This window comes from Chiloscyllium plagiosum, unplaced genomic scaffold, assembly GCF_037043375.1.
Source record: "Chiloscyllium plagiosum isolate Xiang-an unplaced genomic scaffold, Cpla_swu_hap1 HiC_scaffold_7, whole genome shotgun sequence".
Taxonomy (NCBI): Eukaryota; Metazoa; Chordata; class Chondrichthyes; order Orectolobiformes; family Hemiscylliidae; genus Chiloscyllium; species Chiloscyllium plagiosum.
The window spans coordinates 14,791,399-14,815,974 of NW_028270145.1; the positions used below are offsets into that span (position 1 = coordinate 14,791,399).

The 24,576-nt window shown below is 41.1% G+C and overlaps 1 protein-coding gene across 1 annotated transcript in view; it reads left to right on the top strand.

Annotated features, from left to right (window-relative positions):
- The first annotated feature begins 1,068 nt into the window (after positions 1-1,068).
- The window catches only part of LOC122551335 (collagen alpha-3(VI) chain-like), a 156,373-nt gene continuing 132,865 nt past the window's right edge, over positions 1,069-24,576 (top strand). Inside the window, exons 1-3 of the mRNA XM_087988762.1 lie at positions 1,069-1,443; positions 17,687-17,784; positions 18,826-19,434. Of these exons, the coding sequence (XP_087844888.1) occupies positions 17,715-17,784; positions 18,826-19,434 (679 nt within the window). The 5' untranslated portion in view covers positions 1,069-1,443; positions 17,687-17,714. The remainder of the gene's footprint in view (positions 1,444-17,686; positions 17,785-18,825; positions 19,435-24,576) is intronic.

The following is a 24,576-nucleotide window of genomic DNA, read 5'->3' on the forward strand; positions in this document are numbered from 1 at the left end:
GGATGAAAATAGAATATTGTGGATAGATAGGCTTCAGACTGGTTCCACAGGTCAGTGTAACATCGAGGGCCAAAGGACCTGTACTGTTCTATGCTCTATGAGGGTCAGTGTGAACTTGATGGGTTGAATGGCCCACTTCCATACTGTAGGGGTTTCATGAATCTGTCTCTATCACACTCCGTGACTGTACGTTTACACCAATAAAAATCTCTAGCCAGTTTGAAACAGTAAATATCCAGTGACCCCCCCCCCCCATCCCCTTCAGCATTGAACATAAAATCTGTGCATTGTTTTGTGCTTTTCAATCCTAATGCATTAAAGTATTTCTTTGTATTAAAATTCACCCGCGTCAGCCTGTCTTATCTGTTTGCTTAATTTTCCATGGGATATGGTGTAACTGACCTGACTAGCATTCAGTGCCCATCCCTAGCTGCCTTTGAACTGACTGGCTTGCTGAGATTTCAGAGAATGGTTAAGAGTCAAGCACATTGTTTTGGGTCTGGAGTCACATAGAGGCCAGACCAGATGAGGGTTGCAGATTGTCTCCTATACCCTAAATGGTGTTAGTGAATGCACGAATATTTTATAACAGTGGTAGCTGTCCATTGCTGATAGTAGATTTCAATTTGTTAACTGAGTCGAAATTCCATCAGTTGCAATGGTGGAATTTGAAGCCAGGTTCCCAAACGCTTTAGGGTCTAGATTAGAGTGGTGCTGGAAAAGCACAGTAGGTCAGGCAGCATCCGAGGAGCAGGAACACCCCGGCAAAAGAAATAAAAACTCTCCCCTCAACTTTGGGCCGACTTTACATCAGTGGGGCTTCAACTTTCCGTAGAAATTCGCTCTTTATCAAGCTCCTCAGCACAGCCATACCTGGCCTGCAGGTTTTATCGCGCTGCCTCGCTTAGAAACACATGGTCAAAAAAAAATAATTGATCTTTGCAAATCTGCACAGATTTAGCCAATTGAAGAGTGGGCGTCTCCAATGGAGCGAACTTTTCCAGCTCATTTTACTCAGAAGAGTCTAAAGTCGCCGACGAGCGAGGGACGCTGAGGTTTCGGAGTCAGGGGAAAGGAAGCAAAGGAGGTTTGGAGAGGCGCCCAGTGAGCTCAGCAGGTTGACATTTTCAGGCTCTTCCCGGGTCTGCTTTTAATTTATAAATCTGGTGGAGTCGCGGGCGTGTCTCTTCGGAGCTCGAAGGGGGTGACCAGTTCTGAACGGTGTGAGTCCTCCATCGAGTCAGCTCCGAGCCTGGGCTCACTCTGCAGGTACTGCCACAGCTTCCCATCGCAGCCCCCGAGCCACAGTCCCGCTACCTCCCACCTCCCACTGTGGGGCAAGTCAGCGGCGGGCACCAACCACTCTCCCCAGCCTGGCCCTGAAATGACCAGAGAGTGAAAACTGAGACAATACCTCGGACTCTCCCGCCCGGCAACTGAGGGGTAAGTCGCCGAGAGCTGGAGTTTCTCTCTCTCTCTCTCTGAAACTTGAAAGTAAGTGTGCGTTTTAGCAATCTGTCAGTGAGCAGGGTATCGGCCAGGAATGACAAGGCAGTCTGTTTCGGTGGGACTTGGCAAAACTGCAGCTGTGGAGGGGAAATCTTACATTCTCAGTTCCTTGCCGATTGATAGTGTTTTTGAGGGGAGTTTCCCTTCGAATTGGGGCTACCCGTGATTTAGGAGTTGAGAGGGACTGAGATTACTGCAAGGGGTAGGGGGGAGTGATACCCAACCTCGCTGTGTTTATCTAGCGCCGGGTTAGAGTGTACATGCCGCTGCTGAATGGAGTTTCCGAGTGTGACGGTTCGGTGTGGAAAGGGAACAAAGCGGGCAAACCTCTGATCTAACGGGGGCCTTTTAGTAAACTCAGAAAGGCTTTGGGCTTGGAGGGAGGGGGGGGGGGAGGGATGTGGGTGAAGGGGACAGAAAAGGAAGAGAATAATAATTAAAAAAGCGGTTTCGGGTTAGAGTTTTTGACAAAGGCACTGAGAGAGAGAGAGAGAGACCAGGCTGAGAAAGAGAACAAATTCAGCAGCCACATCTGGGCGGGGATAGAGAGAGCTGGTCTTGAAAGGAAGGTGCTGGTGTGAGAGAGAGAGAGAGAGAAAAAAAGACAGAATGCGGCGATTATTATAGCTATGACAGTAAGAAGTTGAGAGACGTGGGGAATTAGAGGGGAGTGCTTGTGGGCAGTATCGAGTTTGGACGTGAAAATGACAGGCATTCCTGCAGAGACCCCTCAGGCACAGCAGCCTCGGTACAAAGTGAACCGCTCCAGGTCATTGCAGTTCACGTCCTCTGCCTTTTGCTGTTCATTGCTTTCGTTCGGTGGGCGAAATAAACCAGTTGCCTCCGTTGTACCTACAAATTCCGATCTTCAGGTGTAAACCACCAAGTTGCCCATACGGGATTTGATCTTTCATTCAAAGAAAGGCTTGTCGGATCTCTGCCGGATCTAACGACAACGCTTTGTAAGCAACGCGATCGCCTTTTTCGCACTCAACATCAGGACTATTTATTTAAAAGGGACTGCTCAATCAGTCTCCTCTCCGCCGTGAATTCCGGCAGCACACCCATCGGGTGGAGGGCACTCGCACTGCGAGCTTTAGGTCTCCAGAAACTTGGAAAACTCTGTGGAAGAATGGAGACATTATCAGCACAAGGGTTAGTGCCGTCAGTGATATAGTCCCAACCTGCCCTGGGGGCATATCCCATTCTTACTGAGATCCAACCTCAAACTGAGCGCAGTCTGAGCATTAAGGCAACACCATCGACATGAATGGAAGCATGACTCCCCATTCATTTAGGAGGTGCTCAACTTGCAATAGAATTGGCGAGAGAGGGAGAGAGAGATACCGGTACAGTCAGATGCTTAAATTAAGTATCACACTACACCAAGTTATCGTCCAACTGCACTAGTCTTCACAGCGCTGCTCCTTCATCAGGCCACTAATGGGGCAGGATCATAAGACACAGAATTTATAGCAAAAGATCACAGAGTCATGCAATTATTGAACAAACTTTTAGAATGGGTTGCAGGTTTCGGTTCATTAATATGCAAATCCCAGAACTTCTTTAAAGTCACTTTCTGGAGATAACTTAAAGGTTTTATTTTTTTGAAAAAGGTGACATCACAGCTCAGACTTCATCGGCAGTCTTATGACAGACACAACTTTTCACCTGGAAATTTGAAAACCTGACTGTCTTCAGCAAAAAGTAATGTTTTAGCTGAATTGTCAGTCTACTTTGTTCAAAACGTGCACCGAGCTGTTAGCCAGCCCCCAGGGTTTTAGAAATGCCGTTTGTCTTCTGTTTAGGTGAGAAATCGGGCTGAAGGACCGAGATCCCAGTTTGGAGACAGCAGGAGGGCGCTGAGTTAGGCTAGGCCCTGAGATTTTAGGAAATACTAGGGAAGTAACAAGGTCTGCTTTTTATAAAAAAAAAGAGATGGCTTCTCTTCCAACCTTTGAAACAGGAGGTCGGTGGGGAGTAGCAACACCGTTTAAAAAAAAATCTCCTTCAAAGAGTAGGACATTATAAGCACAGGGTTAGCATAGTGATACAACCCCACCTGCAATTCCAGGTAGTGTTATAGTGTAGTGTGATGCTAGAATGGGGGTGGGGGATGTGTGCTGTGAGGGACTGGGCCCTTACTGTCACTGATACATGTGGACCACTAGGACTCAGAAGTCGAGGGTGTGGTGCTGGAAAAGCACAGCATCAGAGGAGCAGGAAAGTCGACGTTTCAGGCAAAAGCCCTTCACCAAGAATAAGACCACGGAAGGTCAATGCAAGTTGCTCAGATTCTCAGAGATAATATCAATTGGGAAGAACCCTGTCAAGTATGTGTGTGTGTGTGTGTGAGAGAGAGCAGGTAGCAGTATGGCAGCTGGCATTTCACACAGGTCCTTCTAAGTTCTTGCACAGAGAAAACGTACAGATCATATTTAATGGGTATTCGTCGGGCGAAAGGTTGCAAAGAATCAGATTATGATAGTTGACTGTCCACTAATGGGGGACAATTTCAACTTTAGCCAAAGAAATTGGTGGGAGATGGTGAGATACCCATGAAAATGTAAAAAGAGGCTGGAGTTAGTTTGGAGGATAAATCGGTGTTTCGGTGGGACTTGGCAAAACTGCAGCTCTGGAGGGGAGATCTTACATCCCAGTTCCTTGCCAATTGATGGTGCTTTTGAGGGGAATTTCCCTCCGACTTGGGGCTACCCCTGATTTAGGAGTTGAGAGGGACTGAGATTACTGCGGGGTGGGGGGGTGGGGGGGGGGGCTAGTGATGTCCAATCCTGGGTGAGCTACAAATGGGTTTTGGTTTGGAGGGGGTAGTTTGGGGAATGGATCACTGGGTTGGAAAATCTGGTCCATTTACAAGCTCGGCAATGTTAAGTTGCAGTCTTGCTTAAAATGAAGGTCCTGGGTTGCTGTGACGGAACTCTGGAGTGATTTGGGGTATATTCGGCAGGTTCTTTGTGCCCCCTTCTATCCATACTGAGTTGCTGAATTTTCAGCTTGAGTCACTCCTTCCTTCTTCTCACTGCCAACTGATGGCTTCTCGCAGTCTACTCGTCCTTCACAGATTCTCCTGACTTAACTCCTCCACCACCAGCTAGTTAGGAGTTACCATGCTCAAGAAACAAAAAAAAATCAAAAAGATTTTAAAAAATGAGGAAAAATTGCTTCTTCAATGTACAAAGCTCTGGGACAACTCACTTATATGTTCACAATGCAACAATTTTCAGTATTGCTCATTTAAATGTTATTCATTTACACATCTGCCACCCACTTTGCTGAGGACAGGCTTTTGCTAAGTGGTTGCCTTGATATTGTTAGTAGAAATTGCTTTGGGGTCTCCCTAAGAGGATGCCTTTTAAGTATTTGATAATTATTGCTGCTTGAAAGTGATGAAGATCAGGACCATACAGGTTTTTACTGTGCCGTATTCCAGATGGTGTCAGGATAGTAAGACTCCACTCCCACTGGTAGCAGCTTACCTATCCATGAGGAAAACCGCTGCAACAAGTTATCATCGTAGGATCCCTGGAAGCAGGCCATTCAGCCCATCAAATTCGCACCAGCCCACCAAAGATCATCCCACCCAGACAACTCTGCATTTCCCATAGGGAATCCACTAAAAATGGGCAATTTGGCATGTCCAGTCTATGAAATCTGTATGGCTTTGGGCCACGGGAGGAAACCAGTGCACAAAGAGGAAACTCAAACAGATGCAGAGAGAATGTACGATCTCCACTCAGACAGTTGCCCAAGGGTGGAATTGAACCAAGGTCCCTGCAATTGTGAGGTAGCTTTGCTAACCACTGAGCCACCATGCGTCAACCCCGACATTTTGTGTTATTGCAGCAACTCGATTGCTCGGTTTTATTGCCACAGTCTTTGTCTGCCTGATAGTGGCTACCACTGCCTGCTACAGAACTATTGGGTGGGGCAGATAACTTGTACTCAATGAAATATTGTCCATTTTAAGCCATCAATCAAGACAACAATCTATCCGTAAGCTTAAAGTCATCATTCTGAAGTTATGCCCTGCTTTGATTCTGCCACACTCTGAATCGTGTTCTCAGGTCTGACTACTGAGGTGTGAGTGAAATATTATCGATAGGAATGGCACAGATAGAGGCTGATAGCTGGAGTAAGAGGACTGCAAAATCAGGAAAGATTACAGGTTCTGTTTTCGTTGAAAGGAATGGTTCTGACCATTTGTAGAAAGACTCTTAAATCCATCAAAACGCACACTTGCAAATTCAACTGCAATAGGAGAACAAAACTATAGGCACAAATTGGTTAAAAAAATGAAGTCAGGAAGCATTTCAAGTAAACACTAATCAGTAATTAGACTGCCTCCATTAACAGGATGAAGGAGCTATTTGAGAGCCGGATAATGGACGATGAGATCATAGGCAATTAAAATTATCATAAAATGTTTCCTTTTCTGAACCTATCTATATGAGTTAGAGTTTGAGAAGTATGATCATTTCAATATATTAATTCGGGGAAGAGGGTATGTCAAGGTTGGTGTATTTGAGGTCGAGGAAGAATAAATCAGGAACATTTATAGAAAACCTGACCAAAGTAGAAATAAAATAGTTAATGTGACATGTATTATTTGATGCTATCAAAAATCAAAAAAATACACAATGGATTTAACTAACGCTTGTTAATTTTTAGCTTTGTAACATGCCCTGTATAAGCAGCAAGTCTAATGCAAGGTATAATCAGCAGCCAGAAGTATTCCATTTATTGTGATTATTAGGTAGGTGTACATTACTAGCTGTTAGAGCACAGTTATAGAGACAGATACCTTCTCAAATATTACTATAATATGTAGTTACTTCAAACTGTCCTATAAGGAAAATGGACCTTAATTTTAACACACTCTGGAAGTTAACTAATGAAATTGTTGCTGGAGATAGGAACAGGAGTTGCTCATTCAACCTCTCAAGCCTGTTCTTTCAATTAGATCATGACTGATCTATGCATCAGTTCCAGAGACTGCTTTTGTTCCATGTCCTTTGCTAGTCTCAACAAAAATAATATCAATCTCCGTTTTGAAAATTTCAATTGATCTAGGATTCATAGCCATTTGGGGACCAAGCTACCAGATTTTCAGTCCTAAATGGATTTCATTGAAATCTAGGATTTGTTCGAGTTAATCCCACACATTGAGGTTTTCTACCTTTACTAATTAAATCCCTTTGTCATTTTAAACACCCTAAGTGATCAGTCTTTAGCATTCTAAATTCAAGAGAATACAACACAACCTATCATTTAACTTTGACCAATAATCCATAACAATGTATTGATTTGTCTCATTGTTGGAATGCACCTTTACGCATAGCTCCATGAGAAGTTTCCTCCAATTTTTTTTGCCCCTCCAATTTCCTCCCTTGCACATTATGATGTAACATATCACTAGAAGTTAATGAATATTGGAAAGAAATAATGTCCAAAGGCTTATTTGCATTAACAAACCCTTATTAAATTTTATTTTGAAAGAAATTAATCTCCTCTATAGTTAAAGATCTGAAGATTTGCATTTTAACTCTGTCAATATATCTTGTTGTTTTTGAATATTATGAGAGTGAGAAAGGAATATTTTATGCATTATAAAATACTGCTTTTTACTAAGATATTTCTTCCCAAAATTTGTATTCCTTATTACTGGAAATGATTATCTATTTTTCCATGTGATATGAGAATTCCTCTAACCATCTACATTGTGCATGTCTGGAACTATTTCCATAAATGTAGAAAAGTCTTAACCCCAAAACATGTACTACTTTTGTAATATTTTAATTTTCCTACCAGTCATGATTTTCCTCTTATTGTTTCCAAATACCTCCACCCTTATAGTACTTAACCTCAAATAATAAACGCTACCTGAAAATCATTACTGTCAAATTTCATGGTGGGGTAAAGTGTATATTTTGTTCCCTGCAGTTTGAGGTAAACCAAGTTTTGCTTTCATGCCCAACAATAAAGAGCAGTATGTATTTAACAGCTACAATATATAGTTTTTGAACAAGAAACATGATGTTAACTGCTTTGCCTTTCCGATTATATTTAATGATGTTATTATCTTGCACTGTGGGATTTGGCTTTTCAGCCAAACTTCTCTGTTTTAAAAGGGGTACCTTACATAGACATTAACATTCCTGTAACATTTCCTCTCGTATGTTTCCCTCCCCTCTTCTCCCCCTCCCCCACACACATCATGCATCATTCTCTTTTAAGCAAAGGGGCCCTGACATTACACTGTAAGATACTAGTGCAGACATGCTCACTTGAGAAATTCCTTTCTGCACTATTTTAGTGACGGAGTAACCAAGTTAATGATGGTACTATAGCCATGTAAAGAGTGAACTTGTCAGAAAAACAATAATTCTTCCCATACTACATGTTACAATGTAACTTTGTCAATAATAAACAAATTTGAGGTGTATAGTCATTAAGTAATAGCAATTAGCAGCAAAATGCTATTTGTCTGTTGCTTATCTTCAAGTGAGAATATCTAGCAGTTGTGGAGTGTGTTCATTATGTAGCACAGTTTTACTATGTGAGAAAGCCTACAAATAAATTCAGCAGGGTCAAACATCTGCTACACATTAATTAGAGCCCCAAGATACCAAGATGACTATGCTGAATCAATGGCTATTGCCTGCTATTAATTCCTTATGAAGCTGACACATATTTCCTTTAAATACTTATATTTAATTCACTGCTTCCCCCAAGGTCATGCAGGATTAATGACTATTATATGTATAAATCCAACCTTAAGATCTGAAATACATAGGATACATTGCTGTATAAACTCATACTCTAGAGTTTGAGTACCAGAGCACAAATTCAACAGTTTGGAGCATTCCGACAGCAGAAATAAAAGACATGAAGGAGCCTGTTACTTTACCTATCTGCTCCCCAACACAAACAGACATACATGCACACACACAGAGATCAGTGTACTTCTGGTGAGAAGACAATACTTTCCCATTGTTTAAATTCAGCAATACTAGGTATTTGATCTGATCTGGAAACAGCAGCTTGAATTATAGCAGTGATTTGGAGATGCAGGTGTTGGACTGCCAGTGTTATAGCTGATCAGTGCCTTTTTAAAAAAGATTAAATTCCATGCAGTGTGGAAGCAGGCTCTTCAGGTCACCCAGTCCACACCAACCCTCCAAAGAGTAACCCATCCAGACCCATTTCCCTCTGACTAATGCAGCTAACACTATGGGCAATTAAGCACAGCCAATTCACCTGGCTTGCACATCTTTGGATTGTGGGAAGAAACCCACACAGGCACAGGGAGAATGTGCAAACTCCACACAGACAGTTGCCCAAGGCTGGAATCAAACCTGGGACCCTGGAGCTGTGAGGCAACAGTGTTAGCCACTGAGCCACCGTGCCACCTAGATGTCTATTACATTTCATTCATTCTCTTTTGCTTCCTTGAGCAGGATGGTCCATTAGCATTGTAGTGATATTTCTACCTCTAGATCTGAGGGTGTAGTGTTCAAGCACTGCTTCAGATAGACATTACAAGCAAAAATTGGAACTCTTGACCTGAATTATGGGTCAAACTCCTAGTGAGATATATGGCAGATGTGAGCAATTCTCTCACTATGTGAGTGTAGCAGTTTTTTTAAAAAAAAAACTTCTGCTGTATAGACTAACCAGATCCAATTGCTGTCATAAAAATGGAAGCTAGATTGCAAATCCTTTTTACTACTTCACATTATCCCCTTTGGAAGAATATGCAGATGTAAAATGACAACTACAATTAGCAAAAAAAAAGATAAATAAGGTCGTCCAGGGTACCTGCCAAAGTTGGTGCAGGGACTGGGTGACAAATGCACCAAACAGGTTTTCTGTCCACAATGAATTACATTCTGAGGGCAACATGCCAGTGATTTGTTAATGAATTCCCTTATATGGTTAAAAAAATCTCTTGCTAGCACTATAAACGTGGAAAGTCGCTTCTCATATCACAGATGTTTTCTTTCTTTATAAACACTCACATCATTTGTGGTGATACCCCTCTGATGCCACCTTTTTGATCATTTTATATTCCAAATCTTCTCTACATCGTCGTTTTACTTGGAGGCAGGACAGTCTCATTGTTCACTCATGACATTTCAGACTTAGCCTCTAGGGGGTGTGCTGATAGCATGGTCTGTCAACAGTCTGCACTCTCCAAGTTTCCCTTACTACAATTTATTTGTATCTAACAGTGTGAAAAGCAACGTGTGGGGCTTGGAAATTTTGTGCAATTTATTCAGAAAACTTCCAAAATGTTAACTAGATTATAAAATGCCAATTTATCTTACTTAGTGCTGCGGAGCTCAACCTTTGGGAGTTCTGCTGTTGGACTGTCATCATCATTTTGCAAGCGACGGAGGTACTCCTTCCAATCTCCCGATATTGACGGTGGTGATTGCCACAGGTTTGAAAAAGTGTGAACTTTATCACACTTTATTCCCCGTCACCTCTCGGCAGGTATGCCAGCAAAACAGAGGCGGCAACTTGAGAATTTTGCCAAAGTTCTATATTGGAATTGACGGCAGGTAGCCGTCATCACCTCAGATGGGGAGGAATCAATTCAAACTCATCCACGGTGTGTCCTCATGAGGAACTGAAAATAATATCTGGCACTTAGCTATTGTGACTTATTCACGCCCTAGTTTATCAAATTCACTGGCCTGCCTCACATGTAAAATGCTGTCAAAGTTGGCATTGGGTGACTGCTGAGCAGGAATAAATGAGAAGTCATCCGGATTTTGTGATCACCAGCCAAGAAATCCAAGTGACTGATTATAAGTAAGGGATGGTCAATATTTGCATACTTTTTTAAAAAAGCATAAATTGCAGCTTAAATATCTAAGCTTACTACATATTGTGTTGCGATTGGATCATCAAGGTAATAAATATATCAACTATAACTGTGACCTTAACTATATACATTTGATGTTCATTTTCATTCAGTAAAAGAAGGCTTCAATAAATCTGCCTTGTATTAGATAATTCTGTCCGTCATTTAGACACTGCCTGTTCATTCTAAAGTAGTGATCTGCAAAGCTGCAAATGTCAGATTCCTACCTCTGTTCCCATTTATGTGGATGTAAGATAATCCAGGTCAAAGCGATATTCTTCTCAGGACAAAATGAGAAAGCAGTGCAAACATTTACCTCAGGACCAATCATGGTCCCAGAAAAAGGAATTGCAAGGTATTCCGAACCATGCTCGAAACTGGATATTTGTTTTGCTGCTAATGAAAGTCAATTGATTTAATCCTTAATGCCCAACATCAGAAACAGAAGAAGGTGACTCCTGTTAAAGAATATTACATGGATTTGGCCTTCATTTCCTGACAATTAATTCAAACTGAGTCCAAGACTGTAAACGTTGTTAAATATAGGAAGAGGACACATCCCAAATTCTGGGCCAAGATATATAAAGGAACATAAAAATCTAAAAAGTGGAGAAAAATTCTTTAAACAATGATTAATGCTCTGTTTTGTCATTATTTAAAATAAAACCGAGCCCTTTTCTCATTTTGATAGAGGAAATGCTGCTGCTTGGCTCTTACTTATGTGCCTTTGAGAAAGTGTTTTCTGTGGCTATGTCACCAGAGAATATGGCATTCTGGGACCAAAAAGCATTTGGAAGAAATTAAACTGTTTGATATGTAACAGCTGTGAGGAAAACTTCAAAGGAAATGCAAATTTTGGCTGTATCTTTCATCTGCTACACATACTTTCAGTCAAATAATGTCACAGGATACTCCATAAAGAATCGTGAAATTCAGAAGATGATCTCAGTTGAGGAAGTAACAGCGTAGGTAGTAAAGCTTGGTGTTTTTATGATTCAGTTCTGTAGATTAAGTTAACTTTGTATGAATCCAATAGCCTTAGGTTCTTGGTGGATAATGTTTGTTCAGATTCCAATAGGCATCTCCTGCTATCAATTTCTGCACATTTGGTTTTGCATTGGTGAACTTGTAGTCCAAGGTAGAACAGTACGCCCTAGATTAACAGATGGCAAAAACTCACTCTGTTCAGTACTTAGTTCTGAATGAAATGAGTCAGTTCTTTTTATTCCTGATTTATTGGCTACAGGTTGACAAACTGTTTTTTGTCAAACTGATGTGAGGTTCAGACTAAGAAAATTATGGCTCAACTTCCTTTGGCTGAAACCATTTTTGAGAAAATCATTTTTTAGGACACATTTACATAAAGTACAGTTTGCAGTTTATATATGGATCAGTTTTATGCAGCCCGATGGAAAGAAACAGATAATTATGATGTGCCTTTGGTGATCATCTTTGAGCATTTGTAAAGTAGCTAACGAAGGGAAAACTTCAGGCTTTTTTGGTATGGTAAGAATGGACTCACAGCAATCACTGAGTTTTGTAAATTAATACAATAGCTACGTTTGATGGGTCAATATTACTAAAGTAAGTTGACTGGATTTTAAGACTGTAGCAATTTTTCAATATCATGCTTGGGATGTGGGTATCGCTGGCCCAGCCAGCATTCCATACCCGTCCCTAGTTGCCCTTGTGAAGGTGGTGGTGAGCTGCCTCTGTGAACTGCTGCAGTCCATGTGCTGTAGGTAGACACACAATGCCGTCAAGGAAGGCATTCAGGGATTTTGACCTAACGATAATGAAGGAATGATGATATTTTCCTAAGTCAGGATGGTAAATGGTTTGGAGGGGAACTTGCAGATGGTGGTGATCCCATGGATCTGCTGCCCTCATCCTTCTAGGTAGAGGTGGTTGTTAGTTTGGAAGATTGTGTTTCAGAATTTTTGGTGAATTTCTGCAGTATATCTTGCAGATAGCACACACTGCTGCTCCTGCATAATGCCATGGTAATAATCCACCGTTCTTTGCTTGAATATTGGTCAATCAATAATGATTAATCAATGACCTTGTTCAAAATAAATAAAACACTGGATGATCGATTAACAGTGTATCATCATGTAATGAAGAGAAAATGAGGTCTGCAGATGCTGGAGATCAGAGATGGAAATGTGTTGCTGGAGAAGCGCAGCAGGTCAGGCAGCATCTAGGGAACAGGAGAATCGACGTTTCGGGCATTAGCCCTTCTTCAGGAACTTCCTGAAGAAGGGCTAATGCCCGAAACGTCGATTCTCCTGTTCCCTAGATGCTGCCTGACCTGCTGCGCTTCTCCAGCAACACATTTCCTCTCATCATGTAATGGTTGATCTGTAGTATTCTCACAGTAATATTTCAGCATTAATTCTATGTTCTTTGTGGAGTTCTGTGGCCCTTCCTATTTGACTTTATACATTCATGATTTGGATTTAAACGTAGAGGGTATGATCAAGAGGTTCAGGGATAACCAAAAAACTTGTAGGTGGTAAACAGTGAGGAGGAAAGCTTAAACTGTAGGAGTTGATCAGTAATCTGATCAGGTGACAGTACAGTAGCACGTAGAATTCAATCTAAAAAAGTGTGAGATAATAGACTTGGAGAAGATTAAAAAGGCATAGTATTACACCACAAATGGTAGGACCCTAAAAATATTGCAGATCAGAGGGTCATTGGTGTTCACAAATCCATGAAGTCAGCATGGCAGGTAGATAAGTTAGTTAAAAAGGCCTATGGGATATCACCATTTTAGCTGAGACATAGAATGAAAGAGCGAGGAGATTATGGTGGAACTGTATAAAATGCTAGTTAGGCTACACTGGCGTACCATTTGCAGTTCTGGTAACCATATTATAGGAAGGATGTATTTGAACTAGAGAGTGCAGTGGAGATTTACCAGGATGGTGCCTGGACTGGAGAATCTGAGACATTAGGTAAGATCGGATAGGCCGAGGTTAATTTCACCGGAGCAGGGAAGATTGTGAGGAGACATGATACAGGTGTGTAACATTAAGAAAGGCATAGATAAAGTGGATAAGAAGGCACACTTTCCATTAGTAGAGGAGTCAACAACTTGAGGGTATGGATTTAATGTTAGAGATAGAGAGCTAAGAGGAGAACCCAGAATGTGGAATTCACTGCTTTCAAAGATGCTTGCTTCAGATACTCTGATAGCATTCAGGAAGTAGACAGGTAGTTGCGTGTGTTGCCATTGTGTCCAAGGCTATTAGCTAAAAGCTGGAAAGTGGGATTAGTGTAGTTTGCGCACCAACATGGTCTCAATGGGCTAAATGGTATCATTTTGTGCTGCAAACATCCAGTCTATGAATTCTCTAACTCTGTCTGTAAGCCCTGTATGGGTGATATTTTGTAATTATTACCAGTCTGCTATCAATCTCTACACAGGGAGTAGCACTGGCAGTCACATGGAAACAGCCTATTGTTATATTATAATCTTATTGAAAGATTTCATCCTGTGTACTCTATGTAAACATCATTTGGGATGACTGTCAGAGTATTGAGAATCATGTTTCTAAACATATTATGGGAATGAAAAAGAAACATTTGCAAATCCAAAACAATTCTTGATATCCTTGATAATTGTTTGTGATTTGAAAGTACCACTCCACCATTAGATATACGTTCTCCCAATCACTTTAGCAATAGAGCAGGATTTTCCCCTTGGGTTTTGGGACCCCAATCAAATGGAATTCAGAAACACATGCTGAGTGGGAAACATTCACCCAACAGTGATTTGTTGTACCTGTGTAATAAGTGCTTGTTTCTGGTGCAAAGACACCCATCCCTTTGTGTGACAACAATTTTTAGACTCTTTTCATTAATATAACATCCAGTTTTTCTAACTTTCCCAACAGAATGGATAACCTCACAACTTCCCCCATTATGTTCCATCTCAAGTCCCCTCACATTACCTACGCATATCTTTGTAGATTCTTTGTGTCCTACTCACAATTTGTTTTCCCACCTATTATGGTATTTTCAGCAAACCTGGCCACAATGCACTGAATTCCTTTGTCAAAGTTATTAATTAGATTCAAAACAGTTGAGGACTGAATTCTGATTGCAATGGTAATTTACTAGTTAGTTTTCAACCTGAAAATAACTCATGACTTCCTGTTATTTAGTTTATTCTCCATCCATGTTATTACATCAGGCCAACACAATGAGTTGTAGAGTCATAGAGATGTACAGCATGGAAACAGACCCTTCGGTCCAACCCGTCCATACCGACCAGATATCCGAACCCAATCTAGTCCCACCTGCCAGCACCTGGCCCGTATCCCTCCAAACCCTTCCTATTCATATACCCAACCAAATGCCTCTTAAATGTTGCAATTGTACCAGCCTCCACCACTTCCTCTGGCAGCTCATTCCATACATGTACTACCCTCTGCATGAAAACATTGCCCCTTAGGTCTCTTTTATATCTTTCCCCCTCACCCTAAACCTATGCCCTCTAGTTCTGGACTCCCTGATCCCAGGGAAAATACTTTGCTTATTTATCCTATCCATGCCCCTCATCATTTTGTAAACCTCTATAAGGTCACCCCTCAGCCTCCAACGCTCCAGTGAAAACAGCCCTAGCCTATTCAACTTCTCCCTCTAGCTCAGATCCTCCAACCCTGGCAACATCCTTGTAAATCTTTTCAGAACCCTTTTAAGTTTCACAACATCCTTCTGATAGGAAGGAGGCCAGATTTGCACGCAATGTTCCAACAGTGGCCTATCCAATGTATGGTACCCCTCCCAACTCCTGTTCTCAATACTCTGACCAATAAAGGAAAGCATACCAAACGCCTTCTTCACTATCCTATCTACCTGCGACTCCACTTTCAAGGAGCTATGAACCTGCATTCAATGGTCTCTTTGTTCAGCAACACTCCCTAGGACCTTACCATTAAGTGTATAAGTCCTGTTAAGATTTGCTTTCCCAAAATGCAGCACCTCGCATTTATCTGAATTAAACTCAATCTGCCACTTCTCAGCCCATTGGCCCATCTTGTCCACATCCTGTTGTAATCTGAGGTAACCCTCTTCGCTGTCCACTACACCTCCAATTTTGGTGTCATCTGCAAACTTACTAACTGTGCCTCTTATGCTTGCATCCAAATCCTTTATGTAAATGACAAAAAGTAGAGGGCCCAGCACCGATCCTTGTGGCACTCCACTGGTCCCAGGCCTCCAGTCTGAAAAACAACCCTCCACCACCACCCTCTGTCTTCTACCTTTGAGCCAGTTCTGTATCCAAATGGCTAGTTCTCCCTGTATTCCATGAGATCTAACCTTGCTAATCAGTCTCCCATGGGGAGAGCTGTTAGTTTGTGCAGAATTCTTTAATGATGCCTTATCAAATTCTTCTATATCACTCACTCTCTCACTGTCTCCTTCTCTCTTTCCCTCTTTTACTCTCTCTCACTCATTCAGTCACTCACTCGTTATACCAAGTTCTCTCATTCACCAAGTTCAGTGCTCTCTCAAAGCTGGCCTCTATGCCTTAGAAAAAAGACTATCTTATTTATAACAAGTAGAGTTTCATAGACATGAATCAAATCCACTTGGTTCAGAACCAGTTCTAATTAGCTATCTAATTAACTAAATGTGAGGCTAACTCAAGCAGAAAGCTTTTTTTTTAAATCACTGATTTAAAACTGGAATAAACTATATGATAATGTGAAAGTAAAATTTGAATGCTGACTGTAACAGTAATTCAATTTTAAAAAAGAGTCACTATTAAAACCCTTGGGAATTGGACAACTCGAGGAATTCTAATTTCAGTATCAGTTGAAGATGCCCCCCATTGAGCATGGCTTTGTGTTACTTACATTTTGATATAGCTAATCTGTGTTAGAATGTTGTCTATATTGATACCATGCCATTATTTAATTGAAAATCTTCATGTTTTGGTTGGTGGAATCTATGGAGAAGAGTGCCAGAACATATTTTATAAAATGAATTTAAACTCCCCCAGCGGTCATTAACACTGGCTTAGCCAGTGGTGCCATATCTCATTAATAGAAGAAGGAAGAAAGAACTGGCCAAAAATGGCACTAATTAGTGTGGGGTGTTTGTGTGTATTCTGGTGTAGCTGAAAGGCGACAGTTCTATCAATATGTCTTCTTTGGTGGTTATGTGCAATAATGTCTGTGGCAGTTTCTTTTTGTATAAATATCCATAGATCTCAATCTAGCAGCAATGAATTATTTCATATTGTTTAGGGATTAGATCTGCAACTTTACATATTGAAGATTGTGTTATAGATTATGCATTGTAGCATGTGTTTATTTATATATGCTGGGCTTCATTTACAGGCTTGCTTATGTTTCACCCTTATCCTAAAGCCAGATTGAGAATGTTTATTTTCACAATTTCTATCCATTTGTTCTTTGAATGTGTTGCCTCTCTGAAAGGGTAGCTTGCCAGCCCTCATTTGAAGGCCTGCCAACTCTGTCTGGATTTATTCCTGGAGGTATTAGCACATGGCTCCCCTCTTGCAATTGCCTTGACCCCACATTTGATTGCCTACACCATTCATTCTTCTCCCGCACTGCCTCCCCACAGTGACTGCAAAATGAACAGATGCTGCATCAACTAACTGGATAATTCTACAAACCCCTTTATCAGGAATTACAGAAAAGTTCAAGGAAATGAAAATCTGGCAAATCATTTGTCATCTTATGCATTATGGTTATGCATTATGCATAACCTGGTGTTGTGTGATTTTTAACTTTATACACCCCAGTTCCAACACCGGCGCCTCCAGTGGTTATTAACTCTTAGAAATATTGGAAAAATGCTTGAGGGTTGGCAACTTCCTATTTATATGTAAGCTTAAATCATTAGTGTTGACAAGCTATGCATTTTTGCTGATGGAGAGCAACAACTCAGAGTAATCTATCCTTCCCAGACCACTTCCCAGCAATTACACCGGTAGTGTTGAGAAGTGAAAACTGGCTGAAATTCTTTTTAATACACATCAATAGTGGGTTGTTTGTTTGATCAGTGCTGCACATTACAGCAGATGAATGTATTAGTGATCTTCCTGATCCGTACAGCTCAGTTCCACACTCACTTGTCACTGAGGCTAACAAAGTCTCCCAGATATTTGTATGCATATATGATTACCACATTAATGGGACCATGGATGCATTTCTTCGGTGTCCATTTCATTTTCCAAAAATGATTAGATTTTGACAATATTTCGTTTCCTACTGACTAACTTATCTGAAATTCTCATTTCAGGTCACGCACCTACCACCTAGTTGCAAAAATGGCTCAACTGCATGGTTTGCTATTGATCACAGTCTTCAGTCTAATTTCTTTCACTCAAGCGCAACAGGGTAAGAACTGAAGTGATTCAGCTGTATTTTGGTTTTGTTGCTGGTCATCTCTCTTGATAATGATTTGTGCGAACATAAAACTAGGTAGTCAATAGAAGTAACTGATCATTATTTTCTTTTCGAAATTTTGAGGTAAGTCTTGTTTCTGAGTTCTCACTCACAGAACATGTTGCATAGCAAGCTACAAGTAAAGATTATTATATTTCTTGTTACATATTAAATGCAGATTTGGGTGATGTTAATGGAAAAATGTAAATGTTTGTTAATAAGTACTTTTTAATATTGAAATCATATAACTTGATATGTCGGTGAAACGAGGTTGGTGTATGAGTGAGGATCACTATGAATTTGTTGGAGAAATGGTCCCCCAAACATACCCTCATCCCTACTCTCCCATTATTTCAGTGAGTTCTTGGTCAAACTCCCCCTTGTTATGTGCAAGTGCCAAGTGGAAACCGGACACTTGTCCACTGAGGGGGAAGGAAATGACAGTTAGGGGAAGTTAGGTTAAATTGCACTTGTGCATCTCTGAGTGACTGCTTTCAGATTATTGTGAATGGATTTCAGCTTTCCGTCCATCTCCAAACAATTGCTTAATGCCCATCAGAGTTTTGGATCAGAGTTTTGAACAAGGTGTCTGGAAGTTTCACATTTTTAAATAATATCTCACTTAATCCTTTTACATTTGCATCTAACGCTTTGAAGGTTTTGGTTAATGAGGATTTCAGTGAATTTTTCACAACAGCTAAGGAAGTTGTGGAATACCTAGGCTGCCCGCCTCTCCCCAGTCCCTCCCATTTTGCAATGGACTTCAATAAGGTGAATGGGCATGTGTTGCCGTGTGGGAGAGAATATAAGGGGAATGCCATGGGGGCTGAGTAAAGAGGGACCAGAGAGTGTGTTTACTCTTACAATGCAAAGAAATTAATATTACTGACATTCTATAAAGCTGCAGAAAAGAAACAAAAAACATTGGCTGTATTTAGAGAAGAAAATGCCTCTATATTTAAGACAGTCCTAAACAGCTTTTCTTTCTTAAAGATGACAGAACAGTTGCTGCTGACATAGTCTTTCTAGTGGATACCTCCTGGAGCATCGGCCAGGAAAATTTCCAATATGTGCGAGAGTTTCTATACAGGGTTATAAAGGCTTTTGAGATTGGAGAAAACAGATTCCGGTTTGGCCTGGTACAGTACAGCGAGAAGCCACAAACAGAGTTCCATTTAAACACACATTTTACGAAGCAGGACATCTTATTTCATATATGGAACATGTCCTATAAGGGGGGAGGCACAAAAACTGGACTAGCGCTAGAATATCTAATGAAGGATCAGCTCAGTAGAGCCAACGGGAGTAGAGCGGAACAAGGAGTGCCGCAGATTATTATAGTGTTAACAGACGGACGATCTCAGGATGATGTAATTCCTCCGTCTGCTTCCCTTAAGTCAGCTGAAGTTATAATTTTTGCTATTGGAATTCACCAAGCGGTTGAATGGGAGTTAAAGGAGATTGCGAGTCAACCTCATGAGAGGTTTGTTTATCACCTCGATGACTTTGCCGCACTTAAAGGCATTGTAAACGACTTAGTGACAAGTGTACATACGGCTGCAGCGTACCCATTATCTGATGGGATAATAAAAGACACTACAGGTAAACAGCTAGATGATTACACTGCTACTTTGCTTACACTGCTCAATTTCCGAGGCTTCTCAAAAAGTGGAAACAAAAGCTCCCCTGATGGTTCAGCTGAGCTATACAGACCAGGAAGGACCCAGGTTCAATCCCTTGGTCTGTGCTGAGTTAGCTGATCCAGCCAAGGGAGGCAAATACGGGTGCTGCAATTGGCCTGAGCATCCGGGGCGAGGGAGGGATGTAAAATCAGCCAGGGTTCCTGCTCCTGATGGCTAAACAGTAACTCCTGCTGAAAAGAGCATGTGTGGACAGAATGGGAATTCGGCCACAATGCCCCCCATGTATCAATGGGCTGCCAACATTCGCCGTCTGCACTCACCCATGAAGACATCCACTTTGGCAAATGTCCATGAGACTTTCTTCATCAGTGGAAAGGTCACTCAGCATGGAGTCAGCGCCATCAGGAAAGGAGGGGAAGAGAAAATGCAGTTGGGCTTCTTTATGCTTTTAATTATTGAAAGCCCTGTCTCCATGTGAATTGGATTCTAAAGTTAAATGAATGAGCAAAGAGCAGATCCACTTTAGAATTTATGTTCTACTAACATCACTGGCCCTCATTATTATTGTATCTATTTCAATTAAACACCCAGAATGCATCTGTATCAGTGCCTTGCTACAAATTAATAACAATTCACAACTAAAATGCACTGGCATCAACCAGAGTCCAGAGAAAGGAAAATAATTTCACAGTTGCCTTGGCATGACCATGCAAGTGGCTTGACGAAGCATCCAAAATATAATTGTTATTTTATGCAGCACATTTGGAGGGTATGTGGCAATGGATAAAGAGGCCTTTTCTGGATTTACAAGCTTTTGACCAGCAGAGTTTTGATAGAGTGGCAGTGCAGAGTGGTATGAAGAAGAATTATTCAAACCAAGTTGAGAAATGAGACCAAATGAACAAACATCAGCTATTGAATGGTTTCAGCAGATAGATTATGAAAAGCTTTGTTAATGGAATGCTAAATGATCTCCCAGAAGGAGTTTTGAATGGAATAAAATAGAGTTGTTTTCAATATAACTGGATTAGAAGCTGGAAACGCTAAGGAGCTAGGAGCCCACATTAATAATGTTCTAGTCCTGATTTCTATAATGTTCATAATATTTTGGCTTTCATTTGCCACATGTAGAGAGTTCACTTCAATAGAATGGAAGAATTGCATGAGGTTAAGTACTACCAGGGAGAGAATGAGGAACATTGGCAGCTGAGGTCCCTTCTCTTCTTTGGCTGCACCTTCAAAATCTTCACAAACTTTGAGATCAATGATGGCTTTTATTTGAGCCAACACACTATAGCAATTATCACAACAGCCTGAGAATCACTGGTGACATCTGATTGCAATTGAAGTGCTTAGATCAAGTATTTGAGTGTGGATCTGTGAGTCACTCTGCAAAATTAAGATGTATTGAATGCACCCTGAATTTAAGATGCCAGAATAGCTGTGATGGTCAATATGTTGGAACTCTCACATGCAGTCCTTCATTGAAACTTATTGTAAATGTTTCAAGTAATTTGCATTGATCTTTCTGTAGGAAACACCAAACGGAGATCAGTTTTACCCTCTGACGAATGAACCAAATGTGGTTCTCTGTACCAAACTTGGATACTCCCAAGTGATTGTGATTCAAAGCTAGCATTAAAATGGATTAATTGAAGGGTCTGTTCAGGCATGTTTGGGAAATGTGGTGAGGAAACAAAAATAAGATAAATGAAAGTGATAAAGAATTATGAAGATGTTGTCAAAAATTATCAAGAACGGAGTTTAGATATTTGAAAGCATGGTAATGGTGATAATGTAATTCCAGAATCAATCTTAAGAGAAATGGTGAAGCACAGGAGATTTGGAATTAACCAGAGTGTCAGGAAAACTTTTGTCTTCTCAGTGCTTGACCTCTCTGTTCACTTGTGTTGCTATTAACATCCAAGAGCTTTGCTTCCACTATAAATTCAGCTGTGTGCACACTATGTACTTTTACACACCTGCTTGTGTTGTACGAAAGGCTGTGTCATGATGCACAATGTTAATCCCAAAAAGGTTTTAACTTATTCTGCATTCTTTGATTGAAAACAAAATAGGCCTATGGTGACGTATGTCAAAAACTGTGGTGCTGGAAAAGCACAGCTAGTTAGGCAGTATCCGATGAGCAGGAGAGTCAACGTTTTGAGCTCTTCATCAGGAAAAGCTCATGTTCAAGACATTGACTCTCCTGCTCCTCAGATGCTGCCTGACCAGCTGTGCTTTTCCAGCACCACACTTTTCGACTCTGATCTCCAGCATCTGCAGTCCTTACTCTCCTGTACGGTGACATATGGTGATTCTGCAAGTTGCTATACTGACAGTCAGTGAAACAACATGGCCAATGGACTTGAGTTCAACTTTTGCTTTACTCTGTTCCCAATCACAGCTGCAGAAAGCAAGAATGCCAAAATAAAGTTGTGGCGTTTTCCAGAACAGTAAAAATGGAAAATTGAAGGGAAGAGCATGGATCTGTAGATGCTGACAGACAGGGGTGGCAGCAGTGAAGATATAGGGAAAAATAAATATACATTCCAAAAATAGAGGAAAAATATTCAATGTGTCACAAAATAACTATTACTTTGGTGTGTAGATGAATTTTTAAGAACTCAATATCTTTCTTAAACTACAGTGTGTTCTCCATCTCTAAAATATTTATAGTGTCAAGTATTAGCTAATTATTTAGTTTAAAAAATCATACAACACCAGGCTATAGTCCAACGGGTTTATTTGGAAGCACTAGCCTTTGGAGCGCTGCTCCTTCATCAGGTGGTTGTGGAATATAAGATCGTAGGACACAGAATTTATAGCAAAAGTTTACAGTGTGATGCAACTAAAATTGTATATTGAAAAAGACCTGGACTGTTTGTTCAGTTTCTCATCTTTTAGAATGGGCATATTGGTTTCAGTTCTTTCATATGTAAATTCCAGAACTTTATTAAATGTACATTCTCAAGTGAACTTTAACAATCGGTGCCATATTGGCCCAGATAATGCATTGAAGGTGTGAGGTGCCCTGTGTGAGGCTGTTTGTGCCCCAGTGTTCAGACTGATTCTAATCTAAAAAAGGGATTTACAGAATCTTATGTGGGTTTAAGCTGTTTTTGAGCAAAATAAAATGTAATTCTGCAAGTACAAATTTACCCCACAAGCTTATATGTGGATGTGTGTGTGCAGGGGGTCTGAGTGTCTGTGAGAGAGTGTGTATATGTGTGAGTGTAAGAGGGTATGAGAGAGAACTTGTGTATGAGAGAGGATCTGCGTGAGCGTATCGGTCCGCAGGAGTGTATGTCTGTCTGTCTATGTGTGTGTAGTGCAGTGGGGTCACCTGTAGTGTGACATGAATCCAAGGTCCCAGTTGAGGCCATCCCCATGGGTACCGAACTTGGCTAACACACCACACACACGCACGCACATCCTTTTTCATACACAAGCTCTCTCTCATACACTCACACAAGAACCCTCTCACAGACTTATCCCTTTACATTCACACACATAAATATACACACACTCTCTCACACACAGTCAAACCCCTCCCCCCTCCATACCACCCCACACCCCCCCCACCCCCACCCCCACCCCTGCCCCGGCACACACACATATACTTTTGTGGGGTAAATTTGTACTTGCAGAATTACATTTTATTTTGCTTAAAAATAATGGTGCTCTTTCCTAAATAGAGTACCCTGTTGAGTTCATATCCCAGGACAGCTCAACTTCCTTATGAAATGGTACATTTTTTTGAGGGATTAGTTGGTACAGTAGTTTAGTGTAGTATTGCTGTGGTTCTGTTCGCCGAGCTGGAAGTTTTTGTTGCAAACATTTCGTCCCCTGTCTAGGTGACATCCTCAGTGCTTGGGAGCCTCCTGTGAAGCGCTTCTGTGGTGTTTCCTCCGGCATTTATAGTGGCCTGTCCCTGCCGCTTCCGGTTGTCAGTTTCAGCTGTCCGCTGTAGTGGCCGGTATATTGGGTGCAGGTCGATGTGTTTGTTGATGGAGTTTGTGGATGAGTGCCATGCTTCTAGGAATTCCCCGTCAGCTTAGCAATTGGTGTACTACCCACTGTCTCAATTCCCATGGGTTAAGGGAGGAAAACGAAAAAGGAACAGTTTCCAAAGCTGAATAATTTTGGGTGAACTATCCTGGAGAACCCATGTTTTTTGGACGATGTGTAAAGATGAGGGTGAGCTAGGTTGTGATAGGTCCAATTAGCAACCATAGTGTCCTAACTAACTGCCCAAGCTCATGTAAGATGGATGTTTTCACTGCTTACACCCCCCAACAGCACTCCCATCCTGGGGCATTTTGTACCATTGGAACCTCCAGGTAATGGGAAAATAAGAAAGAAAACACGAAAATACCTTGCAGCTCTAACTGTGATGACAGGTCACTGATTTAAATGAAGAGATAGTCTATACTTTCCCATTTTCACACATTGCCAGCAGGGATACTTGTCAGTCTTGCTATCAATGCACAACAGGAGAAATGCACAAAATCATTATATTTTAATATTGTGGTGAAACCATTTTTGTGTAACCATCTTAATTTATAACATAACTATTCCTAATTCCACCATCAAAAATGGTAAATGTGTGATCACCGATATTACGGAAAAATGGTCACCATGTTTACTTCCCTAACAGTAATTACATTTCAACACTAATCCATTGGCGGTGATTCATTTCTAGGGGTGCTTAAGAGATAAAAGGGTTTATAAAATTGTAGTTTTATTTTTCTTGCTTCATCTTGGCACTGTGACTCATTGGTTAGCAATGCTGCCTCATAGCACCAGGGACCTGTTTTCGATTCCCACCTTGGGCGACTGTCTATGTGGAGTTTGCACATTCTCCCCATGTCTGCGTGGGTTTCCTCCCACAATTCAAAGATGTGCAGGTTAGGTGAATTGGTCATACTAAATTGACCATAGTGCCAGGTGCATTAGTCAGGGGTAAACATAGGGTAGGGGAATGGGGCTGGGCGGGTTAGTCTTTTGGAGGATTGGTGTGGACTTGTTGGGCCAAAGAGCTTGTTTCCATATTGTAGGGAATCTAATCTAATCTTAATCATGCCTGCCCTCACACAAC